Consider the following 24,121-nt stretch of genomic DNA (forward strand, 5'->3'; position numbering starts at 1 on the left):
GGAAATTGTAAACACTTACTTATAATTTCTAATTTATTACTAACAGGTTTTATTAAATAAAATTCATAAGTCACAACTTAGCACTTAGGACAAAGCCGTATTTATGAATTTGCCAGTTTGCAGGGGCAACAATAACTTCTATCATTGGAACAAAAAAAAAAAAAAAAATTAAATAAAATAGTACAAAAAATATTTTTTATACAAATAACTTGTAAAAGGCCGTTCTTACAATGTCCGGTTAAGTGTCGGTTAAGACTAACCGGTAAAATTCTATCGGTTAACTCATGATAAATTCTTCCGGTTAGTGTTCTTTCTATTATGTGACTTAGGAAATTCTTTAATTATATTATTATAAAGCTGCATGATGAATGTTAGTTGTGATTATTCCACAAATAACTTTGAATCACATTTTACATCTGAAGTTTAAATGATGATGAAATTGAATATTTACGCGTTGACAAAAGATTTCATATAATGCTCTTACAGGCGTAGACCTACATAGTGAGTGTGCTTTATTTATAATACGATTCCATACTTTTCAGCGATTGAATTTTGAATTTGAGCACCATTTATTGATATTAACCTTGTAAGCGAATTTGCAAAATCCGTGAGGTTGGTATACCTTTAATGATACGGCTACTAATGATAACCATAACCTCACAATACGAGTCGCAGTCTGTGTTGTTTACTTTTATTCGGTATAGGTACGACATTTCGACGTACGTCCACTTTTCCCGTATCCTCATCATACAAATTTGTAAGTATATTTTGTAAGATTTTCATCCGAATTTATCAATTCGATCTTCAGAAATATCTTTTATACGATTTCATCAAAAATCGAACATGTTCTTCTATTTAGTCTAATTGACATATTGATCATGATTGTATATTTTTTTTTTCGTAAGAGCAGTTAAAATCCCTGTAATTTGAAATTAATTTTTATCTTATTACTTTAGATTAACCATGTCGATCAAGCCAAAATATCGCCCACAAATAATCAAAAAACGTACCAAGAAGTTCATTAGACATCAAAGTGATCGTTATGATAAACTCAAGGTAAGTTTATTTATAATAGATAATATTTAATTTTCAAATGTTTAATTTTTCTTCAATGTTTTCCTTTTGTAGCCCAACTGGCGTAAACCAAAGGGTATTGACAACAGAGTCCGAAGAAGATTCAAGGGACAGTATTTGATGCCTAATGTTGGTTATGGAAGTGACAAGAGAACTAGACACATGTTGCCTTCTAAGTTCCGTAAAGTTCTTGTGCACAATGTTAGAGTAAGTACAACTAGCTTTATATCTTACCTTTATGGATTCTTATGGATTATTCAAATTTTAGGAATTGGAAATGTTGATGATGCAGAACAGGAAGTACTGTGGAGAGATTGCCCATGGTGTTTCATCCAAAAATCGTAAAACCATTGTTTCTAGAGCCCAAGAGTTATCCATCAGATTAACCAATGGAAACGCACGTATTCGTACACAAGAGGGTTAAGTTTTGTAATAATTAATTATTAATAAAATAAAAAATTCTCAAAATCCATTTCTTTTTTTTTTAATGTATGTATTCAATACATATATTATTCAACTCTTAATTAAATTAACAAAATAATTTTATTTTAAAATACACATTTTTAAAGGTAACAAAATTGTAAAATAAATGCCACTATACATCATAGTATTTCTTAAAATATATACAATTTTTCTTAATTCATACTATTTTGGTTACAAAATATTATTGATTTTGAAGAGAATCCTGGCACATTTTTGATGTCATTTCCATTAATGGTTCCAATTCTTTATTTATGACTAGATCAAACTCTGTTATGAAATAATAGAAATGCTTGTAACATGTATTTACGTGTGGTTCCTATAAAATATAATGCAAGTACAATTATTAAATAATATTAATTTGATTATAGCTAGAAATTAATTTAAATGGCTACTAACCCAAAAACAAAATAAAAGCATGAAATATCTCTATTAACAATCTAAGTTCAATTTAGGCTACATGTATATATTGTGTCCACATCAATTTCCCCTGGAAGGAGGGGTAGTGTTAGAATTTAAGCAGAAATTATAAATTTTTCTCAATTTAAAAAAAACATTTTTGAAAAACTTGCTACTAAGCGTAGCATTTACATTAGTGATGAAGTCATAGTGGTCATACCAATATAAAAATAAATTGTTATTTGTGTATTTAATATTTTAATACTAGCTAATGAATTTATTAAATTGTATACTTTATTAAATGACTATAGTGATTTTTATAGAACACTTACAAATTATAATACCCTTGAGTTTCTATGTTTAAGTACTTATTCTAATGTTACTTAAACTTATTATCAAATAAAAATAATATATTTCTTCATATAATACCATCCCAAATTTTAACTAATTAAATATTAATTTAAAAAAAAAAAAATTGCAAGCTGAATATTTTATTTTTTTATTGTAACAAGATAATATACTTACAGCTCCTATAGATATAATTCGATCAAAATGATGTATATAAACATGGACAAATACTCTGAATAATCGAGTAAGTATTTTTTTGCAAAGTGGCATAAAAGTCTTCGGAAATGGTACATCTATTAACAAATCCCATAAGTACAACAGTTTAAATAATATTTATTTTTTCTTATCATTAGAATTAATTTAAACATACCTGTAGATACTGGAAATAGGTTCTCATTATTAATTTGTGCTTCAATCCAATCCATGAGCAGAGAAACATACTGAGGTGCTGGTAGTGCAGTTGGTTTTTTATATCTTTCTTTATCAGCCCATAAATATTCAAACTTTGGGCCACCGCTCATGGTTGGACATGATGTTTCATTACAGTAGTCACAAACGGTGCCATAAATCAAATTTATACGATTGAAAAAATCAACCACTGAAAATGAGAAGTTATGTACTAGTATCAAGAGTTCGGTACACAGAAAAATATTTTAACAAAACAGTATGTAGGTATTTTAAGAAACAATAAGATTCTCAAGCCCATACAGGATAATTGAGTTTTTGTTTACTATTGTACTATATGTGGACACAGCATTACAACTCATTATGACATAAAAATTATTACCTATGTTATGGGGTTATGATGTATTAAGATTATAACACTAGTGCTCAAGTATGTCAGTTTTTTAAGCACATCAATTAAGTGGTATTATTATTAAATTATATTTAACTAAGTGAAATGTCAATTCTAGACATTTGATAAATCTTCTATTGTCGATTTTACTGGTAAGGAAATATTTAAAAATAAATTAGTATTCATAGAACTCATTTTACTTGTTTGTAATTTTGTTATTACTAACTGCCAGCATAAATGTGATAAATGATAATTTGTGTAAAATCAGATTCAACTCCATACATAAAAATTATGTCTATTAGAAGTTCAAGCACAGAATAGAACACAGAATTTCATCTATTCTGTGGTTCAAGCATGAATAATTTACAGAATAGGTGAAAAATAAGATATTATATCTATTCTGAGTAAAAAAAAACATAAGACTCTTTAGTGAAAATGTCCATATTATCATATCCACTGATATTGCAATACCTCCATAATTTTTTTTTTAGCTGAATATAGATGTTTTAAAGGTTATATACATATATAAACTAAAACATCATTAAACCTTTTTTTTTCATCAACAGAATATAATTATATTACAAACGCGACTTTACTAAGTAGTCAGTGAACTATGCTTGTGACTAGTGTTATAAAATTATTGAAAATTATTTTGAAGACATTTTTATAGCATTTGGGGATACTGAATTTCTGTAAATATGTGCCTATGAACATAATAATTATGACTGCATATTGTTTACATGATTAAAACATTTAATAAATGTTAAATTTTGTTTTAGAGAATTACATAGAGTTTAATCATTGAATATTGATATATCTATATCAGTAATTAATGCTAAACTTAAGATTAATTAATCGTAATTAAATAATAGTATAAATCATTTAATAATAATACCATGAACAGCAATCCAATCATATAAGTCTTCTCCCGGTGGCAATTGTACTGCGCATCTTAAATTTATGCCAGAGTTCAAAGAAGCTTGTGCATGTTTATACAGCGAATAACGAAGAGTACCAGGTGAAAACTTTTTCTTCGGCCTAAAGGTCTAGAAACGTATTTTTAATGGATTATTTAACATTGTGTAGAATAGTTCATTCGTAATATAAATATACCTATAAATTATAATACAATATTATGGCACTTACTTTTCCTTTTTGAAAAAAATCAATAAAACCACCAAAAGACATTTTTGTTTTTTGGTTAAAGTTATTCAATACTTGATGGATAAATACTGTTCCGGAAAGTTAAAACTAAACCATAAATTTAATTCATAGTAAAAAATAAATAATAATTAACTAAAAATCAAGTGGTCGTTTTATCTGCCCATTATAATTTGTAATACATGAATGATACACAAAATCAGTGCATTGAGATAACATTATCAAGTGTAATTTTTTGATATGCGATAATGTTAATGGATATTACAGGTTGACACAGTTATTACCATAAAAAAGTTATACTTTTTTAGTTAGTAATTTAATATTATAACAAGGTAAAACTAAGACAATTTTTTTAATTTTTAATGACCAATGTTTATCTTTGATTTCTGAGTTTTGGACTGCAAAAAATCGTTATGATGCTATCGTTCATGCGGAAATCAATATTTTTTTAAATTTATAGACAAAGAATTCAACAATATATCATACACAGACATGTTAATAAATTATAATAGGTTAATATTATATATGTCTATTATAATTTATAATAATTACAATAAAAATAAAAATAAATTAAAATATAAATCATAATATTATAATTATATTTATATTTATTTATAGTATAATCATATAGGATTATGGGTATCATATTATGTTCCTGATAAATATATTATATTTTTAGATGTATATATAATTATGTAAATTGAGTGCGCTAGCTGTTATTCCTATAATGATGAATAGCTGATTTTTGAGAATAAACAGTGAGAGTGAGCATTACCCTATAAAAAAATAGAGCCCTATTCTAGCTTTTATTTGATTATTTTATTGTTCCGTGTTTCTAGTAAGTATTGTGTTGATACAAAAAAAAAAAAACCTAAACTTGTTGTAGTTCGTGGTTTCTAGTAACCTGTACATAATCTAAAATCATGGTTATTATTTGTATATTATTAGCTGTAATACCCGACTTTGTCCTTGAAAAAATTACCATATTGTATAAAATACAGTGCTATTTAGGTATGATAATAATTATTTTTTCAAGTTTTTAGGACCGGCTGTATCCGTGTATCTCGGTTTTAGTGTAAAAAGATAAATTATAGATATGGTATGGTAATATTTAAAAAATAAGAATGATCTATATCCGTGGTGACAACCATGATTTAAGATTAAGATATCTGACAACTGACAATCGATTCAATTTTGTTTCTGATTGGTCTGAATTTTGCCCTCGATTCTCTTGTGTATTTTATCACAGAATAGATAGCACTATCTTAAATCGTGCTCAATACTGATTAAAAATTGGGAATATTAAAATATTTAATAATAAATAATAGCAGCTCACAAGTCACAAGTAAATTGTAAATTTGTAAATCGCGGTTCATGTATTCATGATCAAATATTTAAAACTAAAATTTTAAATTATAGTTGAAAAGTTGAAATTATATTGCAAAAAATCATTAAATATTGAGATCATATAGACAGCGTTTATTTTTTTAGTAAATAGTACTAAGAAATATGTTTACTATTATACCAAATTGTATGAAAATAATATAATTTGTGTTGTTACGAATTATGATGGAAATATCAAAGTTTAGAAAAATAAATAAAGATCGCCTATCTACATTTTTGGAACACTTGGAAAATAAAAACTTAGATACTGACGAGATATTTGGAAAATGTTTAGTAAGTCACTATTTGATAATATTTCCAATAGTTACTAGTGAGTTTGGTTTTTACGAAATGAGATCAGAATTGTCATTTAACCAAATAAATATTAGTATACTTTATTAAAGTTAAAGATCAAACTTTAAATTTATAATTAAATCTTTTTATTTTTTATTTTAGATGATCTTGAAAACATTATTATACACTTCATCAAACTTTATCCCCGACAGTAATCTCAGTACACAGAACAACATTCAAGCATTTTTGTATTCTATTAATTTTGATGTAATAGAAGCTGATCACATGATCAAATTGAAATCAATACTTGATGAAGGGGCAGACTTTCATATTTACACTAGATACATAGAATCTATCTTAAATAAAAACAACAAGTCATTGAATTCAATTTTAATGACTATTTGGACTCAATTAGGATCAAATGTATTGAGATTGCCTATAATTATTCATGAAAAAACCATTGAAGTGAATCCTGTAATTTTCGAAAAAACTATTTTGTCTGCAATATCTTTGTGGGAGATTAATGACTTAATTGATGTATGCTCTAAATCGCCATTGGTATTTCAAACATGTTCAAGTATATTTAACGAATTGCTCATTAAGTTAAACTTTTCCAATAAATTTATGGAGTTCTTAACCTACTTTGTAAATAATGTCACTTCACGTTGCAAAAACAACGATATTGATATTGTTAATATCTATCCAAACAAATGCAGAAGTGTATTAACCTTAAGGGACATTAAGAACAAAAATTCAATTCTAGTTACAGAAAATGATTTAAATGATGAAATAAAAAAATTAGCTTTAGCTTACCCCAAAGAATCTATTTGCTTGCTAAGTCATTTTCCAGATTTATACATACCATCTGAAGAATCTTATACCAATACGATTAGTTAATACGCCATGGGTGTTTTTGTTTATCTCAAATGAATTTCTTGTTAAAAACTAAGCTTAACAAAACAACAGTAATAATTGATACTTTACAATACCTACCTATCTATATTTACCAAATACCAATATTACACTACGACTACGTACTATGGTACATATATAATACACTTACCTACATGGCTATGTATTAAACTAACATTTTATATAGATTGTATACCAACGAACATAGTTATTATAATTTAATTGCTTTTATGATGTATTTATACCGTTTACTATAGTTATAAATTTATAATATGTTGTATTAATATTTGAAAATATCTATCATGATGAAATTCATTGTCTACTTAAAAGTAAATTAATTATAAAAAGTTAGTTGATTTTTGAACGACCGCATTAAAAAAAATAAATTATTTTAATTTCCCTCTTTAATTACTTGTATATATCTATATATAAATATATTTATTGTTTTTAATAATTAAAAATATTTTGCTTGATTCATTTATTTATTTTTTTTTTCAAATATCTAAATTGAGATTTAGTTTTAGAAAATAAATAGAAATGTTTTTCTACTATATTTGTCTGCCATTTAATTTTGTTTTTACACTCAGATATTTAGATATTTCAGCTGGTGGTTATAGTGGTTAAACAACATACATTTTACTATAAATAATAATATTAAGCTATTAGGTAAAAATTATTTGTAAAATATAATGATTTTAAACAAATTAAGTATATCAATAATGTATGTTGGATAACTTAAATTATCAATTCACCTTAGTTTGTATTGTTATTTGTTTATTTTTATTTTATGTAGGTATAGTCAAATTTGATAACTTGGGGTCAAAATGTTTATCTTACTTATAATTTCCTCTTAAAAATATTCTCTTTATTATTTAATTAATGTAAAACAAATATTCTGTTATCCTAAATCATTTTAGTAGGTAGTGTCCTAAATTTTAACTTAAATACCTATTGATTTTTACTAATTAATAATCTCGTTTTGATGACGTTCGGAAAAATACACTAATTGAATGAAATATGTGAGTGAAATTGAATTTTGTATAATAATTAACAAGAACAACTATCTTTTTTCAAATATGTCATTATATGTATAACTACCTCTCTGGTAAAAAATAAACCTATTTATGGTAAAATTAACGGTTTAAAGTTGAAATTTGTGATAAATAACTGATCCGGGTGCTGGGGTAATGTTACCGTGGCACCCATACAATGACATTGTAATTCATAAGAGTTTGAGGGTTGTACAACATTTAATTTTGGTTACAAAAAATTGTACAAAATAAAGTACATAATATTGTTTTATTACAATTCATGATTTCGAAAGTACGGGTACTGAGGAAACGCAGCACTCAGACCTATTAGTAACTAAGTTTAAAAAATGCGCCACGAGACAAATAAATTGAGAACCACTTGTATGAGTTAATAGATTAGACTTTTGGGTCTCCGTGACTTCAACGAGTATCTCAGTGAGGTACAGTATTCTTGTTTCTGAGAAATAAAAAAAAATAATTTATAAATATATAATTATATATTTATATTATATGTATACTGTATGTCTGTATACATAGAGTATTAGAGTATGAGTATGAACAATTTATATGGTTCAATAAAATTGCAACACAAATTAATGAAACAAATGTTATAGAGAAAATGTATTTAAATTCATTAATCTTAGGTTCCTATACTGGCTATACTACCAAGTGTTATTTACGATATAATTTCAAAACTGTCAAAGATGGCACGTTAGTCGATAATTATACTTATACTTTGTATACAAATTACAAACCATCCGCCTGTTATACAACTTAAACATAGGTATAAGTATAAAATAAATATATGTAATTTATTTCTAATTAAGTCTAGGGAAATTGTCCCGTTCACTACAAAGTAGGTACAAACCTATATGCAAACAGTTTACGAAATGCATGATGCATTTATTCATATTAGATGCGATTAGTTTCGCAAAATCAATCTATTCTATCAAAATTACGTATACGAGCCACGAGGTATGACAAATAAATAACAATTAATTAATACCTTCTTATAATAATATTAGTTTACTATTTACGCACTAGGAACCCATTCAACAAAAATTATTCCCTTATGTCAAAGAAAACAATGAGTATTGCTTTGAATTTTGACTTGCTCATTCGTACTTTCTATTCATTCTTAAGGAACTTGGTGTCTTCCAAATTCCAATGCATGAATTGCCTTTTAGTTTCAGGATCATATGTAAAAATACACGTTTCATCACATGTAATAATATTGTTTATAAAAGATGGATCGTCTTTGATAATTTTTAAGGTGTCTGAACAAATTTCTTTGCGATTGAATTTTTAATCAAAAATGTCAAACTTTTAGGGACCATTTTAGCACACAATTTTTTCATATTTAAATTTTCAACTAAAATTTTATGAACACTTTCTCTATCAATATTTACCATCTCTGCTACAGTTCTAACACTTAATCGACGATCTTGATGAATAATTTCGTCGATTTTTTTCAACGTTTTCGTTTGTTGAAAAAGAGGCAGGACGTTCATCGTCTTCGGCGTCCTTACTTCCACCATAAAACCGTTTGTGCCATTCAAAAACGCGAGCTCATGATAAACAATCTTCACCATAAACTTCACATAACATACGAAAGGATTCCGCGGCAGTTTTTTTTTAATTTAACAAGAAATTCAATGTTGACATGTTGTTCGATTTTTATATGATCAAACATTTTTCGGCAGTATAGCCGAACTCACACTAATAACAATAAAACTACTAAAACTGAGTAAAACTACTATAACGTATAAGAAAACGAACCGATTTCGTCAGGGTTTATAGTAATTTTAGATAAGTGTTTTCTAATCATATTTCAATAAACGTTTAATAGATTATCTATTATAATTTATAGATGGTAATCGGAAAAAAAAGTCTCATACTAGGAAAAAAAGTCAGTTGTGCTTCGTATTTTAGTGTGTAAGTGTAATGAATAAAATGCTTGTACATATTATATATTTGTCATCTACCATAATAAGTAATAAATAATAGAAAAAAAAGTTTACTGGAAAATTTACCAAAATACTTATTCTTATACTGCAGTTGTACAGTTGTACAGTTGTACAGTTGTACTTTGTACTTATTGTAGTTATTTGCATTATTATTATAATTATATAGGTACCTAAGGTACCTTAAATGTATTTATTATTGACTATTTGACTTATTTATTATTGACCATTTATTACTGTATTAAATTTTATTATTTTATTATATGACTTTTTATGTAACTTTGATGTATTTTTCAATACAATTTTACCATATTTATTATTTATACTTAAATGTTGTTAATTTTCATTTATTTTTATCGGGACTTTGTATTAAATTAAATTAAACTATATTTTAATATGTGATTTAAGTAAGTAATTAACATTTTTTATGATATTATATGATATTATATGACTTTTTATGTATTTATATATTTATCGGGACTTTTTTTCCTAGTGTGGGACTTTTTTTACCGGGACATTTTTTCCGCGATTCATTATAGATAACGTTAATAGTTTAGGTTATATTTAGAAAGTCTCGTTATTTTATTGTCACACTGCGAGACATAGCATTGAAAAACATTTTTGCAGGTAAGTGGGTAATATTATACTAATAAACTAATAACTAGGGCTGGAATTTCGATGCACTTTGCATTGTTTTTCAAAGCTTACTGTGCAATGCTTGTCTTGTCACAAATTTGTTTTATGTACATTTGAATGAGAATAAGAAAGTTTATTTTGCATTTTTTGGCGTTTTTTAGTTTTTAGGTCATTTTCTTAATTTTTTAGGGCATTTTAGAGTTTTTGGAGCATTTTTTGAGTTTTTGGAAACCAAGTGTATGAATTTGAAATTTTGTTTTAAGATTTTTACACCAACATGGTTTTTAAATAAATATAACAGATTATAAGTATAGGTACTCCTAATTCGTATTATATTAAGGTTTGGTAACCTCTACCCTCATTTCCTGTTAAATAATCTTAAATCGGTAAAATCGACGTCCGATAATATTATATCAGTTTACACTTGTAATAGATTTTTATAATGTATTTTTAAAAACTTTTTATTGTAATTTATACTAAAATTATAAAAAATAAAAATTTTTGTAGATTTATTGCCCTTTTTTAGGGCATTTTTCGGGGTTGTTTAGGGCATTATTTAGAGTTTTTAGGTCATAAAAGCATTCACCAAACACATACAACAGGCCTCCCGCGTAAGGCTACCGACTCAGCGACAGCCATAGGCAGACTGATGCCCAACATCGGCGGACCGTCGCAAAGCAAAAGAGCGCTTCTTGGCACTGTGGCAAACAGTAAGATGCTGTACGCCTCGCCGACCTGGGCCGTCCGCGGGACAAAAACGGCTAAGATTCGGGCAGAATTGGCAAGAGCGCAGAGGGCCGTCGCACTCCGCATAACACGTGCCTACAGGACAGTCTCGGCCGACGCTTCGTCAGTATTGGCCTCAATGCTACCTGCAGACCTGTTAGCAACAGAGAGGGCTAGAGTTCGGGTTCGCCTGGACGACCAGACTGACGTCGTCCCGAACACCGTTAAAAACCAAGAGAGAATAATCAGTATTGCAGCTTGGCAAGCTCGGTGGGACCGGTCTGATAAAGGCAGATGGACATACCGGCTCCTCCCTGACGTTGGGCGCTGGTTAACAAAGCCACCGCTAACCCTGACTTTCCGACTGACGCAGGTGCTTTCGGGGCACGGGTGCTTCCGGAGCTACCTGAAGAGGTTCAATCGGGCGGACGACAGTTATTGCATATACTGCGTCAACCCCGACGACCAGGGCCGTATTTAGGAATTCGACGCCAAGGGGCAACAAAAAAATACGCCTCATTAATCATTATACAAAATACAAATTTAAATTATAAAAAAATTAGCCCCCCCTCTCCTACTCAGCCGCCCGGGGCAACAGTACCCTGTAGCTCCCCCCTAAATACGGCTCTGCTGACGACACTGCTGAGCACACGGTTTTTACCTGCCCGAGATGGATTGACGACCGCGTTCGAATGACTGAGATTATGAGGCGACCTCCGAACGCGGGTGACGTTGAGGAAATCCTGTGTGGTCCCCTGTCACATGACTTGCCAGAAGACGCCCAAGCCCGAAGAAGAATTATTAAACAGTTCGAAACTAATCGCCTGGAGTTCATCCGCATGGTCGAGACGATTCTGTCGACCAAGGAAAAGGATGAACGCGAGGAAGAGGCCTTGCGAAGGGCACATGGGAACGTGCGACCGCCCTGATGGAGAACGAAACATCCAGAGTGGCGGACTCCGGTCGGCTCGCCAATCGGATGACAGGCACGCGAATTCAAGGGCGGCGGACTCCGGTCAGCCCGAGAAGGACAGGAAGAAGGCAAGTAAAACTTGTAATTGTAATGTAATTAATATTTGATAATGTCAATAAACGATGGCGGCGCCGCGGAAGCAATGCGAAAGCAGATCCCGCGGCGTCGTCGGTTAAAACGGAAAAAAAAAAAAAAAGGTCATAAAAGCATTTTTTTTTAGGACATTTTTCGCGGTTTTTGAGGGCATTAAAATCCAAGCCCTACTAATAACTAACAATTAAGGACTTACAACTTTTTAAAATTGACTCACGATTAGGCTACTGGGTTACACTTCACATTACATAAGTTGGCCTATAAGTGCATCACATTTACAACATTATGGTATTATACAATACATGTAAAGTACTTGAATTGATAGGGAACAATGGGGGATAGAGTTATTTTTATTTTTTTTTAAATATTAATGCGTATTCCTTCTATTTATTATATTATCCTAAACATTAACTTATTGATAAGACATTTAAATATTCAAATGCAAAATGGTTACACACACATTCGTTTTATAAGTTTTCATCCCCTTTATTTTACCGACTCAATCACTGCGTTTATACTTAGAAAACTGAAAAATTCGATAGGATACTTATAAATTATAATTATTATTAATTATTATAATCACACCGCATAGGAAGTAATATAATTAATTGTAAATTTGTTACTAGTAATTTATGTCGAGGGAAATTAATCATAAATAATTATAATGTATTATTTATCATGTTAATTGATACTTCAATAATACATGTTGACATGTATTGAACTTGCAAATATCTAGTGTCTACCAATTTTTACCAGCTAATATGTTAACTAAAATTTAATAATTTGAGCACGAAACAATTTCGGTTTTTGAGTATGGTTAATTCGTTATTATACCTACAGCCTATAATATCCTATATAGTATTATAGTTATGTATAATTTATTAATCTATTATTCTACTCATTATTATTTAATTTTAATTTTATGAATATCTATAGTGTTTAACAATAATTATTGCAATTGTTGAGCCTATTTATATAATATATATAGGTATATACATGCATCATACAGTGAATGCTGCCTCCCACTTAAAATTTTGGGCTCCTGTTACTAAATGTTTTTGCGAGCTATATAACCTCTAAAGCCCTAAACTTCCAATAAACTACAAATCATTATAATATAAGGCAGAGGTATTCAAACTGTGCGTCGCAGCTCCCAAGGGCGTCGCGAGAGTTTGCAAAGGGAGCCATGTCAAAGCACCGAAAACCAACATCATACCTAGGTCTTGTATGGTTATTATAAATATTATTTGAAATCATTATGGAAATGAAAACGACACACCTTACGATTCGACCATGTGAAGTCTTATTTCTAGTCACCATTATTATCACCCGTATATCATCCCATATTGATCCGTGTGTTGTTTCAATTTTTTCATAATAATTCGGGAGCCGTAAAAATATTGTGAAAACCCAAAGGAGCCGCGCGCTGAAAAAGTTTGAATACCTCTGATATAAGGGATAAGATGAGTGCCCTATACACGATTTCTACTTTAAACAGTAGCGTATTTATTACGGAGGGAGGGGGCGGTTCGGTTCGACTCTCCTTACAGAGAACAAAAAAAAAATAGTTATTTAATGTTAAATCAATATTTCATTACGGATTTTCTGATAATTGAACGATATATACAGGTGTTATTTTATTAGTGTGATAACTGATAGAGTATCAATGGGTTTCAAAGTAAGATAAAATAAATCAGCTTTAATAATCTTTATCATATGATTTTTAAAAACAATTAAAAACCCCTCCAAGAAATAATTTAAAATACGCCACTGACTTAATCTTAATGTATTATCACACATTTTATGAAAAAATATTAATGAACATAAAATAAATATTCCTATAATACAGGAATGTCAAACTACAAATTAATTTCAACGAGCTCCTAAAATATCTGTGCCTCCAAAATCCAATCTTGCGGCCTGCGGGTACCCTGGCTATATTTTAATGTATAAAGGAGTATAGGACATAAGCACTGTATATTTGGAGTGATAAATTAATTTGAATAATTTGATTGATTTAAATTTCAAATCATTATGACTTTCTATTATATTATATCATTTATATTTTTAAATTACATAATTACTTATTATCCTGCCCCGGGCTTTCATATGACATTTTGAAATACACGTTTTAAAATATTTTATTCTGAGGTCTAAGGTGTTGTTAAAAAAAAATTGTCTTGACCTCGCTTCACCTTAAGACCGGCTCTGTACCTACCTACTTATAACATATAAGTTATAAATCATATACATAACTGTAATAATATTTAAATATTATATCAAGTTTAAGTATATTACATACCGACTATAAGTACCTATCTATAACTAGTATAAATAAAACAGGTTCATATTGCTCAAACCCAAAGGAATAATATTAGATGAGTAATTACTACACATTACAGCGATTTGCCTACACATTTTTTTATTTACATAAAGATTTTGCTTTTTTGTTTAGTTTGTACAAAAATGTTCTTTGAGTGTTATCTGAGTTTAACAATATTAATATGGGTTGTAAACTTCAACACTTGTACAAGTACCTACCATAAGGCTGAATTTTAAACAAAACAAATAATATTTCGATAAGGACATGTTTACATTTACCTAAATGAATATGACCTCAATCCAGTGTGACCTAAGAATATTTAATATCTATACCTACTAACTGATATACCGATATTGTAGTTTGTACTATAGACTGTAATTATATACATAAATAATAACCAATGTGTAGTCAGTCATGGGAGGATTTTCAATGAACGTAGAATTTATATATTTTGTTTTTAATAAAATTAGTATCGTATTAAAAAATATTTATTTTTTCACACACAAATATCCCGTTGATAATCATTTACCGTTGTATCATGGATTTTGAAAAATTAATATTAGGAATAGACATAGGAACGAGTTCAGTGAAAATGTCACTTTTAGACAGCTGCACTTCAAAATCTATTTATGTCAAATCGGTCTCGACTACTGCAAAAATTAATCCTAGTCATCAAAAAGGTGACGAGCAAGATGTTATCAAAATTTTGAAAGCACTGCAAGATTGCTTAAAGTCACCAGGAAAAATGATGGAAAAGGTAAATATTTAAATGAAAAATTTAATCATATATTATACAGAGTAATTGATTTAACTCTCATCATATTTCGAAAAGTTTTAACTTTTTTGAAAATATTTTTATACTGTTTTAAAACATTTCTGAAAATATAGTTTTTTCAACATTTTTTAAAGTAATTTAAAGTTCACCATACGTTTTAGATTCTGAGCTAAGTGATAAATGTATTGATTTTACAATGATGTGTTTTTGTGTGTGTATCTCTACACGATGAGTCATCGAAATGATGTACTTCGATTTTCAACTTCAGAATTTTTTCCTGTGAGAAAAGAATATAATTACTGCATTTAGGAGGTTAAATTAAAAATTCTCAGTAATTTTCAAAACCACAAGGAAAAACAAAAAAAAAAAAGTTAAGAAAAAACGGGAATTTTTATTGTTCTACGTAGTATAACTAAAACAAATTATGTACTAAGTAGTGGTATTAGGTACCGTAACTACCGTAGATAAATTAAATTTCCACTGAATGTTTGTATTAGCATTTTCTATATGCCATAACATTTTCAAAATATTTTGATTCATGTTGAGGTTATATTGAATTTATAGCCTTATAGCCTTATAGGTATATGAAACTGTCGATTATTATTTTTTTTTTTTAAATTAATGTCAAAAAAAAATTTTGCTCGGTCAAATACTTGAAAATATAATATAAAATTCTCCGTAAGTTGTTATTAGTAAAAATTACAAAAAATAAAGTTGAACCTAAATCATCCATCACAATAATTGAGCGTTTGATATTCACACTTTGATAAAATACTTAAAAATAGTCTAGAATCACGAAAATTTACAAATTATTTTCGATTAGGTATTCTCAACTGTATTGTGTAAAATTTGGAGTCTCAACTATCGTCTATTCATCTATCATTTCAGCCTGTGGTTCTCTCATATTGGCATATTATTTTGTGGTTCTATAATTTCGCTCTAAACAGTTTCTTGTTGTACATTTCTTGTAAGACGGAGAAAATACATACGAAAGCATAACATTATCAATTTTTTTTTTGACGTATTTATATTATTGTTTTATTTCAATTGAATATATATAAAAAAAATCTTGAAATTTAATTACAATTTAGGATTATTAATTATTATATTATATATAGTGTACACTCGATCGGATTCAGGACGATTAAATGCAATAATTAAAATATTTAAAAATAAAATTTAGTGGGCTTGTTTAGCCACTGAATTTTCTTAGGGGGCAATACTCATACTCCTAAGGCCCTCATTTTGGCTAGAGACAGTCCAAAATTCTTAATTACATCTTGTGATTTATTTCCATTTTTTGAAGGCTTGATAGGCGGCATACCCACATGTGTTTTCTACGTAAGTAAAGTAAAGTGATACTAAAATACTAGAAATAAATAATATAATACTAAATAACATATTATTATATAAGTAGGTACCTACTGCATATTTTTTATTCTAAAAATTATCTAAGATATAGATGGATTTAGTTAGAAATTTGACCAACTATCTGATCCTGATAATAAGGTAAAAGCAATTGGTATTTGTGGTCAAATGCATGGAATAGTTTTCTGGAATGAGCAATTTGTACAAAACTTTTGGGATAGTGAGTTCCTAAACAAAACCGATAAATTTGTATCTAATTTATATACATGGCAAGATGCACGTACAGATTTACAGTTTTTGAGTAAGCTGCCAAAACCTCATTCTCATTTAAAGGCATACTCAGGTTACGGATGTAATACCATTTTTTGGTTAAAAGAAAATCAGTAAGTATCAAAGATGTGAAAATTGATTGAATACTTAAAAATAAAATAAAAATGTTTATATATATATATATCATTTAAGACCAGAAATATTGGAAAATTTTAATCATTGCGGTACAATTCAAGATTTAATTGTATCAATACTTTGCAATCAAGAAAAACCAGTCATGTCTACTCACAATGCAGCAAGTTGGGGATATTTTGATGTAATCAACTGTTCCTGGAATATAGATATTTTAGCAGAAGCAGGTTTTCCAGTCCATCTGTTACCATTAGTCGTAAAGCCTGGAATAATCGTTGGGACATTATATGAAACAATTCATCATATACCAAAAGGCACAGTTGTTGGTAAATGATAATAAAATTTATTTAAATTAAATAACTTGTATTTAAATGAATTTCCATTGAAGGTGTTGCTCTTGGTGATTTGCAATGTTCAGTTATAGCCACATTAACCACAATGACAGATGCTGTTATTAACATTTCAACATCTGCTCAAGTTGCATTTATAGCCAAAGAAATTGAAACACAATGTGGTACAATTTAATAACTATTCTTATTATAGTTTGGTGTATAATTTTATAATGTTGAATTAGATGGTGTTGAATATTTTCCATATTTTGATAATCACTTCTTGGCAGTAGCAGCTTCTTTGAATGGTGGAAATGTTGTAGACTCTTTTGTTAGATCTGTGTTTAACTGGGTATCTGCTCTTGGATTGACAATAACTAAAGGTAATTAATAGTATCAACACATGTTTTGTTTATGTATCAATGCTCAATAGCATTCTATTAATTAAATCTATATTTCACTGTTACATAATGTTAGTAAATGTAAAAACACTTAACAGCCTTAATTTTTATCCCATGCTATTAATACATACGTTAATATTCTTTACTTACTAAATACCAAGAGTATTTTATTGACACATTATGTATCAAATTTATTTCAGATGAATTATGGAATCGATTGTTACATTTGTCACCTGAAGAACATTTGACAACTCTAATAGTAAACCCTTTAATTTTTGGTGAAAGACACAATCCAACAACTTATGGATCATTAATTAATATTACAAATGATAACTTCACATTATCAGAATTGTTTTCAGGTTTTTGTAAAGGTCTCATTAATAATTTAATCAAGTAGGTATTTCAAATCATCTCAGAACAATGCAATAATAACATAAAATTTGAATATATTTTATTTTAGAATGATGCCAAGAGAATTGTTATTGAAAGCTGGAATTAAAAGAATCATAGGTACAGGATCAGTCATAACTAAAAACCATATAATAAAAAAAGAAATAGAAACCTGTTTTAACCTTCCACTCAGTGTAACAATGTCAGAAGATTCTGCTTTTGGTGCTGCTTTAGCAATACTGAAGAATAATCCTTCAATACTTAATTAGAATTAGATGTCTTCAGTTTTTTATATATAAAAATAAATATACATGTTTTCAGTGTACAGCTAGGGGTTTTTTTTTTTTGGTGTTGAAACCCCTTCCTCCTAATAAATATATTATTTATATTGTATAAAAAAACTAAAACTTAGTTTAATTTTATTAACCTATTCTCCATTGAATCATCAGAGTTCTAATATTGCATTGTTAAATTGATACACATTGTGTATAAGAATGTAGAAAAAATATTTGGTTAATTAATAAATGTACAACTTGAAATTATTAACTCAAAATGTATTTAACTTTTCAATATTGCAATCATCAATAACTACAACTATATTATAAATTAATTGAAATAATAATAATAATAATAAAATAAATAAAAAATAAAAATATATTTATTATCTGAATTGTTGTATAAATATAATTAAATGTCACAATGAAATATAATAAAGACTTACAAATTATGTTCTTAAAAAGTTAGTTTTATTTTTTGGATTATTCTCAGGTCAAATGCTGAAACATAAAATAAACCTAATATATTAATAAAATACATTAAAATTAAATACACAGATTATTAATAATAAATATATATTTCATATTTGAATTTTGAATTTTTGGACTATATTCATTAAGTTATTATTATATTTACTTATATTTGAAAAAAGTGTTTCATTAATTTGTTTTAATCCAAATAACTTTGTAGGTAATATTTATAGATATACCATATGACATAATTTCTCAGTAGTCCTAATATTGAAGTAGTAATCAATGATTCTGTTCAAAACCATATAGTTGAGTTGCCTGCTTAGCTATATTCATTTAAAATAAAGATGACCCTCTAATATAAAAATAGTTAACACTTAATAGACAATTTTAAATTTGAATACAAATATTATATAAAGGCACCATTATATTATAATTTGTTAAAAAATAGCAAAAAATACACCAATTACTAGTATTTCATTAGGCGTGTGTTGGATGTATATAGCTAATTAGACTATGATTATTTTCATTACCACAAAACCAAAAAGAAACTAAGTCATTATTATTTATTAAAACACTAGCAAAATTGAACATTCATATTTACAATTAATATTTAATATGTATCATTTGAATATGATATGATTGATCAGTTGCAACAGCAATATTGTAAATTTTTAGGTACAAAAATAAACACATTTGACCACTAAATTGAAAAATATAATTAAATCAAAGCATATGCATATAATTTTAAAAAAATAACTAACTTGTACTATTCATGCAGTAAGTCTTAACAAACAAACAGAAAAATCTGGATTGAATTTACAATACACCTACCTAGTTATTTGAAGTAAAAATTACATTACAAAATATTACTAACAAGTATTAATATAAAATCAGTGGTAACAATATGGGCTTATAATAATATATATTATTATACATTACCTTAAGAACTACTATTCAAGTGCATTAATTGTTCTTGTAAAACAAATGACATTGTACATGGTGTCAAAACCCCTTTATTTAACATTTCTTCTCGAGTTTTGCCTTTAGTCTTTGGAGTTTTCAAAAAACTACAATCTTTATTTAAATTGTTGAAAATTCCAAAAGCACCAGTCATTCTAGTATAATTTTTTTCCTTTACTGTTTCTGTAGTAACGTTTGAAGTCTGCGATTCAACAGTGTCATTGTTTCCATCCTGAATTTTTTTTATCAATTTATCATAGTTTTCATTAACTTTATTTTCCATAATTCCAAAATGTTTTTCAATTTCTAGTTCTATTTCTTTGAACCGGGTCTTGATCAAATCACAACATAGTGATTTAGTTTGGCGAATGTCGTCAATTTCATTTTTTTTCAATTCTTCAATATCTTCAACTAATAAAGACAGATTTGATGTTTGGCGAATATCATCAATATCTCCGTTTTTTGATCCTTCAATTTCTTCAACTAAAAGAGGCATATTTGGTTTTTGAGCTAGGCAAATATTATCAATCTTTTTGTTTTTTGATACTTCATCTAATAATGGTAAACTTGACGTTTTAGTTTCAGACTTACATATGTCTAGTTCTGGTTTCGGATTAATGCTTAAATCTATTAAACTTGGAGTTATGAATTTATTATAATTATTTTCGTTGACATGAGCCAAATCCACATCAGGATTTGAAACATTAAACATATCAGCATTTTGCTGGACAGATTCTAAGTGACGGTTTAATAAATACTTGGAGGCAGATGATAATGCATTGTTAAACTGTAATTTTTCATAATTAGTACAAGGTGAATCAATTAGTGTGTTAAAAAGTTCTTTTGATTGCAATACAGGTTCACAAGGCTGTTGGCGGGATCTCCCCATTGATGATTCGAGACGTTTGATTCTACTAGGCGGAGACAATGGAATTTTATTGTGGTTATTAAAAATATCCATGTATGTTGATTTTGGTATGTCATAAGTATTTTCTGTATAAAGTTTATCATGACTTTTGGATTTTGATGAAGAAAACTGAAAATTGTTGATCTGAAAACAAATAGAAATATTGATTATTGATGCTGTTATACTGAATGTAAATATTTGCATATACCTCATGTAATGGCTTTAATGTACGCTTCATAACAAATGTATCATCATCAAACAAAGCTTTTTTAGGTCCTACTGAAACTTTTTTTTCTAAAAAATACAAATAAAGAGTTTAATTATTTTACATAATAGGACTAAACTATGTATATTGGGATTTTATAATTAAGAAGTGTACAATTTAGTTTAAAGAATTAATAAAAAATAACAGGTACTTTGAGAGTATCATAAAATAGAAAAACATCCAAATAAATATTGAGCGCTATTCAAAATTCCTGATGACTTAAATCAAGCATTACCTATCAAGTATAGCTAAAAGTGAAGCCATCAGCATAGTAATTTTGAAGTTAATTACATATTAGGTATTAGGGTAATTATCTGAGAAAATTATATGTATATTATGCAAAATCTAAGAAAGGTTAATCATGACATTTTTTAAGATTAATGAATTACTGTATTAAGATGCCTAAAGTTATAATTCAAATTCAACCTAACCTAATTTAAATGAGAATAACTGGGATTTATATAATTTTACACAGGTACATTTTGTCAGAACAATTAATTTATTAATAATGTGCCGAGATAAGTATATATTATTCGATGTTGCATGGATGTACACAAAAGATATTATACTGTTTGTTTTATATGAAAAAATAGTATTTTACTCCGATTGAAAAATTAACATACTATTATCATCAACTACCAAGTCAGAATGCCATTGAAAATACATAACAACTGTTTACTAAAATAAACTCAACAGATCTTACTGATATAATAATAAAATAGTATATGTATATTATAGAATGGGTTGTGAGTAATTATTACGTTTAAAATAGATAGTTAGAGAATAATATTATACAAGATACATACCATTAATGTCATCGTATTCGGGAGTAAGTTTAACAAGATTTTGTACCACACTACGACGGCCAACACGTCTTTCTTTATTCATTTTAAATCTTCAAAGCTATTAATGTGCACGCAAATTAGAAAGCAGAAGGATCTCGAAATATCCAAAAAAAAAAATAAGATCAATCAGTATTACAGGGGAAATTAAATATTTAACAACAAGTAAAATTATTCAAGTATTAACACATTGAGAGTCAAATTGGTAAAAAAAAAACATTAAAAATCATAAATTAATGCCGTTAGAATACTGTACCATGTCACCATGATGTACATGAAATAAAATATTATAATTTGATAATATTATACATCATAACATGACAAATGACAAATAGGTATTTATGCTGAAATTTGAATCGGAAATTCAGAACGTTGCGGGAAAAAAATAACCGATATTTTAACGTCTGATATCAGCTGTTGCCACTATGATTTAAAGGAATTTCGCCGATGCATGGAAAAGACGGTGTTGTCAATAATCCCCACCAAATTTTAGTTTCTTATACGTTCGATCACATCACATATTCACATCACACTATCACAGTATCACACTATCACTGGACGATAGAACCGCAGAACAATCACGAGCCATGTCGCCACGGCTTCAATTATACAAGGATAACTACTTGTTGTTTCACAAAGTATTTGTTCTAAACTCTAAAGTAAATTTCTTCGAACATTGTAACATTATGGATAAAAATATTTAAGATTCTTAAGCACGATTTTTTATAATCATTGTAATAATTTCTACGTATCGACTATAGCAACCTAAGACCTATTGGCTGTTATCCCTAAAACAAATAGGTTAGGTTAGGTTTAACTGCTTACTTAAATGAATGGCAATAAATTCGACTATTTTAAACTATATTAACCCTAATTTAATTATTAGTTAATTGTGCAAAAAAACTTTGTTAAATATCCATATTCATATATATTAAATGAAATAATTATATCCTTTGTTTTTTTTTTAGTATTCTCATACAAATCAATGTGATTTTTTTTGGCTATTTCTACATGATAGGCATAACAATTGGAGTACTTATTTTACATTTCAGATAATGTTCTAAGAATTGTTACCATTTTACACCAAATTTTCTTAAAACTCTTTCTTTGGCCTGACGACAATAAATCTATGCGCCGCGATAACAGTTCAACACCGACACAATTGTTTCATGCGATATATATTTTTCAGGATTTTGACTTGGTTATTGCACTTATTAAAACTATGATAAAATATTATGTATTTATGAATCAGAGACTTTTAACTTCATTATTATTACCTAGTTATAAATATATTTTTCAATATTTAATGTTATCATATAATAGCAATGTACAATAATTTCTAATTAAAACATAAGTATATCTTAAAAATAATAGGAATAATACTGAAATTAATACAGAATATTAATATATAATAAATTATACCATAACACTAAAGAAGGTAGATTGGCGGAAACGGAAATCGAACTTTTTTTAAATCGGCAGATTCGGTTATTTTAAATTTTGGCGGAAACGGTACATGCCTTAAGAAATATTCCAAAACACAACAATATTTGATTGTAATATTATACAACTGTGATATTGTATACCTTGTGTATTCCAAATGACGCCAACGATGTGGGTGTATGATGAATATTATAAATACAAATGAGAAAGATCAGTTTTTTTTGTTGTTAAACAAATCATTTATAGGATTTGAAAATCTATATTTTAAATCAAAGGCGAAGAAGTAAAGTGGATCATCCTCTAGTATAGTAATTAGTAGTATCAGTAGGTGACTACACCAAATCCTGCGGATATTTTTCGAGATATTGAGGTACAATAGTTCTAGAAATCAGTTGTCTATGAGAATGTGAACATAAACGCCACTAGACCACCTTCAATATGAAAACTATACTCATTAAAATACTATTACTCGTTTGATTTCCATAAACAGTGACGACGTGAAGGGGGTTAATTTGACGCAGCCATGTCACGAAAAAAAAATGGTTGGTTGGTGGAAGTTGAAATTTATAGTTGAATAGAAGTTAGGAGCCTATTTTAAAGTTATGTTAGGTTAAACACACACACACGTATTTTATACCATATATTGAAAACAATCAAATATTACTGCATTTATTTTTAGTATCTAATATTTTTTTTA

General features: G+C 28.0%; 5 protein-coding genes across 8 annotated transcripts; 3 read left to right on the top strand and 2 right to left on the bottom strand.

Annotated features, from left to right (window-relative positions):
* The first annotated feature begins 609 nt into the window (after window positions 1-609).
* Window positions 610-1,546, top strand: RpL32 (Ribosomal protein L32). The gene is made up of 4 exons (XM_015511064.2): window positions 610-757; window positions 957-1,056; window positions 1,129-1,281; window positions 1,343-1,546. Exons 2-4 carry the CDS (start codon window positions 964-966, stop codon window positions 1,496-1,498), a joined length of 402 nt encoding a protein of 133 aa, XP_015366550.1. The 5' UTR covers window positions 610-757; window positions 957-963; the 3' UTR covers window positions 1,499-1,546.
* A 52-nt stretch (window positions 1,547-1,598) lies between these two features.
* Mob3 (MOB kinase activator 3) lies at window positions 1,599-4,439 on the bottom strand. 2 transcript variants are annotated; one of them, XR_016190978.1, is made up of 6 exons: window positions 4,244-4,439; window positions 3,993-4,143; window positions 2,672-2,899; window positions 2,479-2,594; window positions 1,954-2,044; window positions 1,741-1,873 (listed from the first exon to the last, which is right to left on the bottom strand). XR_016190978.1 is itself a non-coding variant. In XM_015511076.2 (5 exons), the coding sequence occupies exons 1-5, from the start codon at window positions 4,283-4,285 to the stop codon at window positions 1,739-1,741; spliced, it is 672 nt and encodes a 223-aa protein (XP_015366562.1). In that variant the 5' UTR covers window positions 4,286-4,437; the 3' UTR covers window positions 1,599-1,738. The 2 variants fall into 2 exon arrangements, 1 of the variants encoding a protein (XP_015366562.1); XM_015511076.2 differs by lacking the exon at window positions 1,954-2,044 and having other exon boundaries at window positions 1,599-1,873; window positions 4,244-4,437.
* Window positions 4,440-5,580: 1,141 nt separating this feature from the next.
* On the top strand, window positions 5,581-7,310 carry LOC107163606 (uncharacterized). Its single transcript, XM_015511079.2, has 2 exons — window positions 5,581-5,935; window positions 6,098-7,310. The coding sequence occupies exons 1-2, from the start codon at window positions 5,825-5,827 to the stop codon at window positions 6,830-6,832; spliced, it is 846 nt and encodes a 281-aa protein (XP_015366565.1). The 5' UTR covers window positions 5,581-5,824; the 3' UTR covers window positions 6,833-7,310.
* Window positions 7,311-14,962: 7,652 nt separating this feature from the next.
* LOC107163599 (sedoheptulokinase-like) lies at window positions 14,963-18,585 on the top strand. 3 transcript variants are annotated; one of them, XM_089221908.1, is made up of 7 exons: window positions 14,963-15,350; window positions 16,845-17,119; window positions 17,199-17,464; window positions 17,527-17,652; window positions 17,713-17,850; window positions 18,069-18,261; window positions 18,329-18,585. In XM_089221908.1, exons 1-7 carry the CDS (start codon window positions 15,132-15,134, stop codon window positions 18,525-18,527), a joined length of 1,416 nt encoding a protein of 471 aa, XP_089078034.1. In that variant the 5' UTR covers window positions 14,963-15,131; the 3' UTR covers window positions 18,528-18,585. The 3 variants fall into 3 exon arrangements, with proteins under 3 accessions (XP_089078034.1, XP_015366558.1, XP_015366559.1); XM_015511072.2 differs by having other exon boundaries at window positions 14,967-15,350; window positions 16,878-17,119; XM_015511073.2 differs by having other exon boundaries at window positions 15,227-15,350; window positions 16,825-17,119.
* Window positions 18,586-18,791: 206 nt separating this feature from the next.
* LOC107163601 (uncharacterized) lies at window positions 18,792-22,373 on the bottom strand. Its single transcript, XM_015511075.2, has 4 exons — window positions 21,946-22,373; window positions 21,083-21,168; window positions 19,947-21,018; window positions 18,792-19,034 (listed from the first exon to the last, which is right to left on the bottom strand). The coding sequence occupies exons 1-3, from the start codon at window positions 22,025-22,027 to the stop codon at window positions 19,948-19,950; spliced, it is 1,239 nt and encodes a 412-aa protein (XP_015366561.1). The 5' UTR covers window positions 22,028-22,373; the 3' UTR covers window positions 18,792-19,034; window position 19,947.
* Window positions 22,374-24,121: the final 1,748 nt, after the last annotated feature.

This window comes from Diuraphis noxia, unplaced genomic scaffold, assembly GCF_037042655.1.
Source record: "Diuraphis noxia isolate RWA-SAM2 unplaced genomic scaffold, SU_Dnox_SAM2 contig0003, whole genome shotgun sequence".
In the NCBI taxonomy this organism is placed as follows: domain Eukaryota; kingdom Metazoa; phylum Arthropoda; class Insecta; order Hemiptera; family Aphididae; genus Diuraphis; species Diuraphis noxia.

What these genes read in the sequence shown, in the direction of transcription:
- RpL32 (XM_015511064.2), top strand. Translation starts at nt 964, where the DNA reads ATGTCGATCAAGCCAAAATATCGCCCACAAATAATCAAAAAACGTACC. An exon ending in ATCGTTATGATAAACTCAAG is followed by an intron (nt 1,057 to 1,128) that starts GTAAGTTTATTT and finishes TTCCTTTTGTAG; the next exon opens with CCCAACTGGCGTAAACCAAA. An exon ending in TTCTTGTGCACAATGTTAGA is followed by an intron (nt 1,282 to 1,342) that starts GTAAGTACAACT and finishes TTCAAATTTTAG; the next exon opens with GAATTGGAAATGTTGATGAT.
- Mob3 (XM_015511076.2), bottom strand. Translation starts at nt 4,285, where the DNA reads ATGTCTTTTGGTGGTTTTATTGATTTTTTTCAAAAAGGAAAA. An exon ending in ATTTTTTTCAAAAAGGAAAA is followed by an intron (nt 4,144 to 4,243) that starts GTAAGTGCCATA and finishes ATACGTTTCTAG; the next exon opens with ACCTTTAGGCCGAAGAAAAA. An exon ending in GAATTATATCTATAGGAGCT is followed by an intron (nt 1,874 to 2,478) that starts GTAAGTATATTA and finishes TATATTTTATAG; the next exon opens with GAACCACACGTAAATACATG.
- LOC107163606 (XM_015511079.2), top strand. Translation starts at nt 5,825, where the DNA reads ATGATGGAAATATCAAAGTTTAGAAAAATAAATAAAGATCGCCTATCT. An exon ending in AGATATTTGGAAAATGTTTA is followed by an intron (nt 5,936 to 6,097) that starts GTAAGTCACTAT and finishes TTTTTATTTTAG; the next exon opens with ATGATCTTGAAAACATTATT.
- LOC107163599 (XM_089221908.1), top strand. Translation starts at nt 15,132, where the DNA reads ATGGATTTTGAAAAATTAATATTAGGAATAGACATAGGAACGAGTTCA. An exon ending in ACCAAAAGGCACAGTTGTTG is followed by an intron (nt 17,465 to 17,526) that starts GTAAATGATAAT and finishes TTTCCATTGAAG; the next exon opens with GTGTTGCTCTTGGTGATTTG. An exon ending in CTCATTAATAATTTAATCAA is followed by an intron (nt 18,262 to 18,328) that starts GTAGGTATTTCA and finishes ATTTTATTTTAG; the next exon opens with AATGATGCCAAGAGAATTGT.
- LOC107163601 (XM_015511075.2), bottom strand. Translation starts at nt 22,027, where the DNA reads ATGAATAAAGAAAGACGTGTTGGCCGTCGTAGTGTGGTACAAAATCTT. An exon ending in CGAATACGATGACATTAATG is followed by an intron (nt 21,169 to 21,945) that starts GTATGTATCTTG and finishes TGTATTTTTTAG; the next exon opens with AAAAAAAAGTTTCAGTAGGA. An exon ending in CATTAAAGCCATTACATGAG is followed by an intron (nt 21,019 to 21,082) that starts GTATATGCAAAT and finishes ATTTGTTTTCAG; the next exon opens with ATCAACAATTTTCAGTTTTC.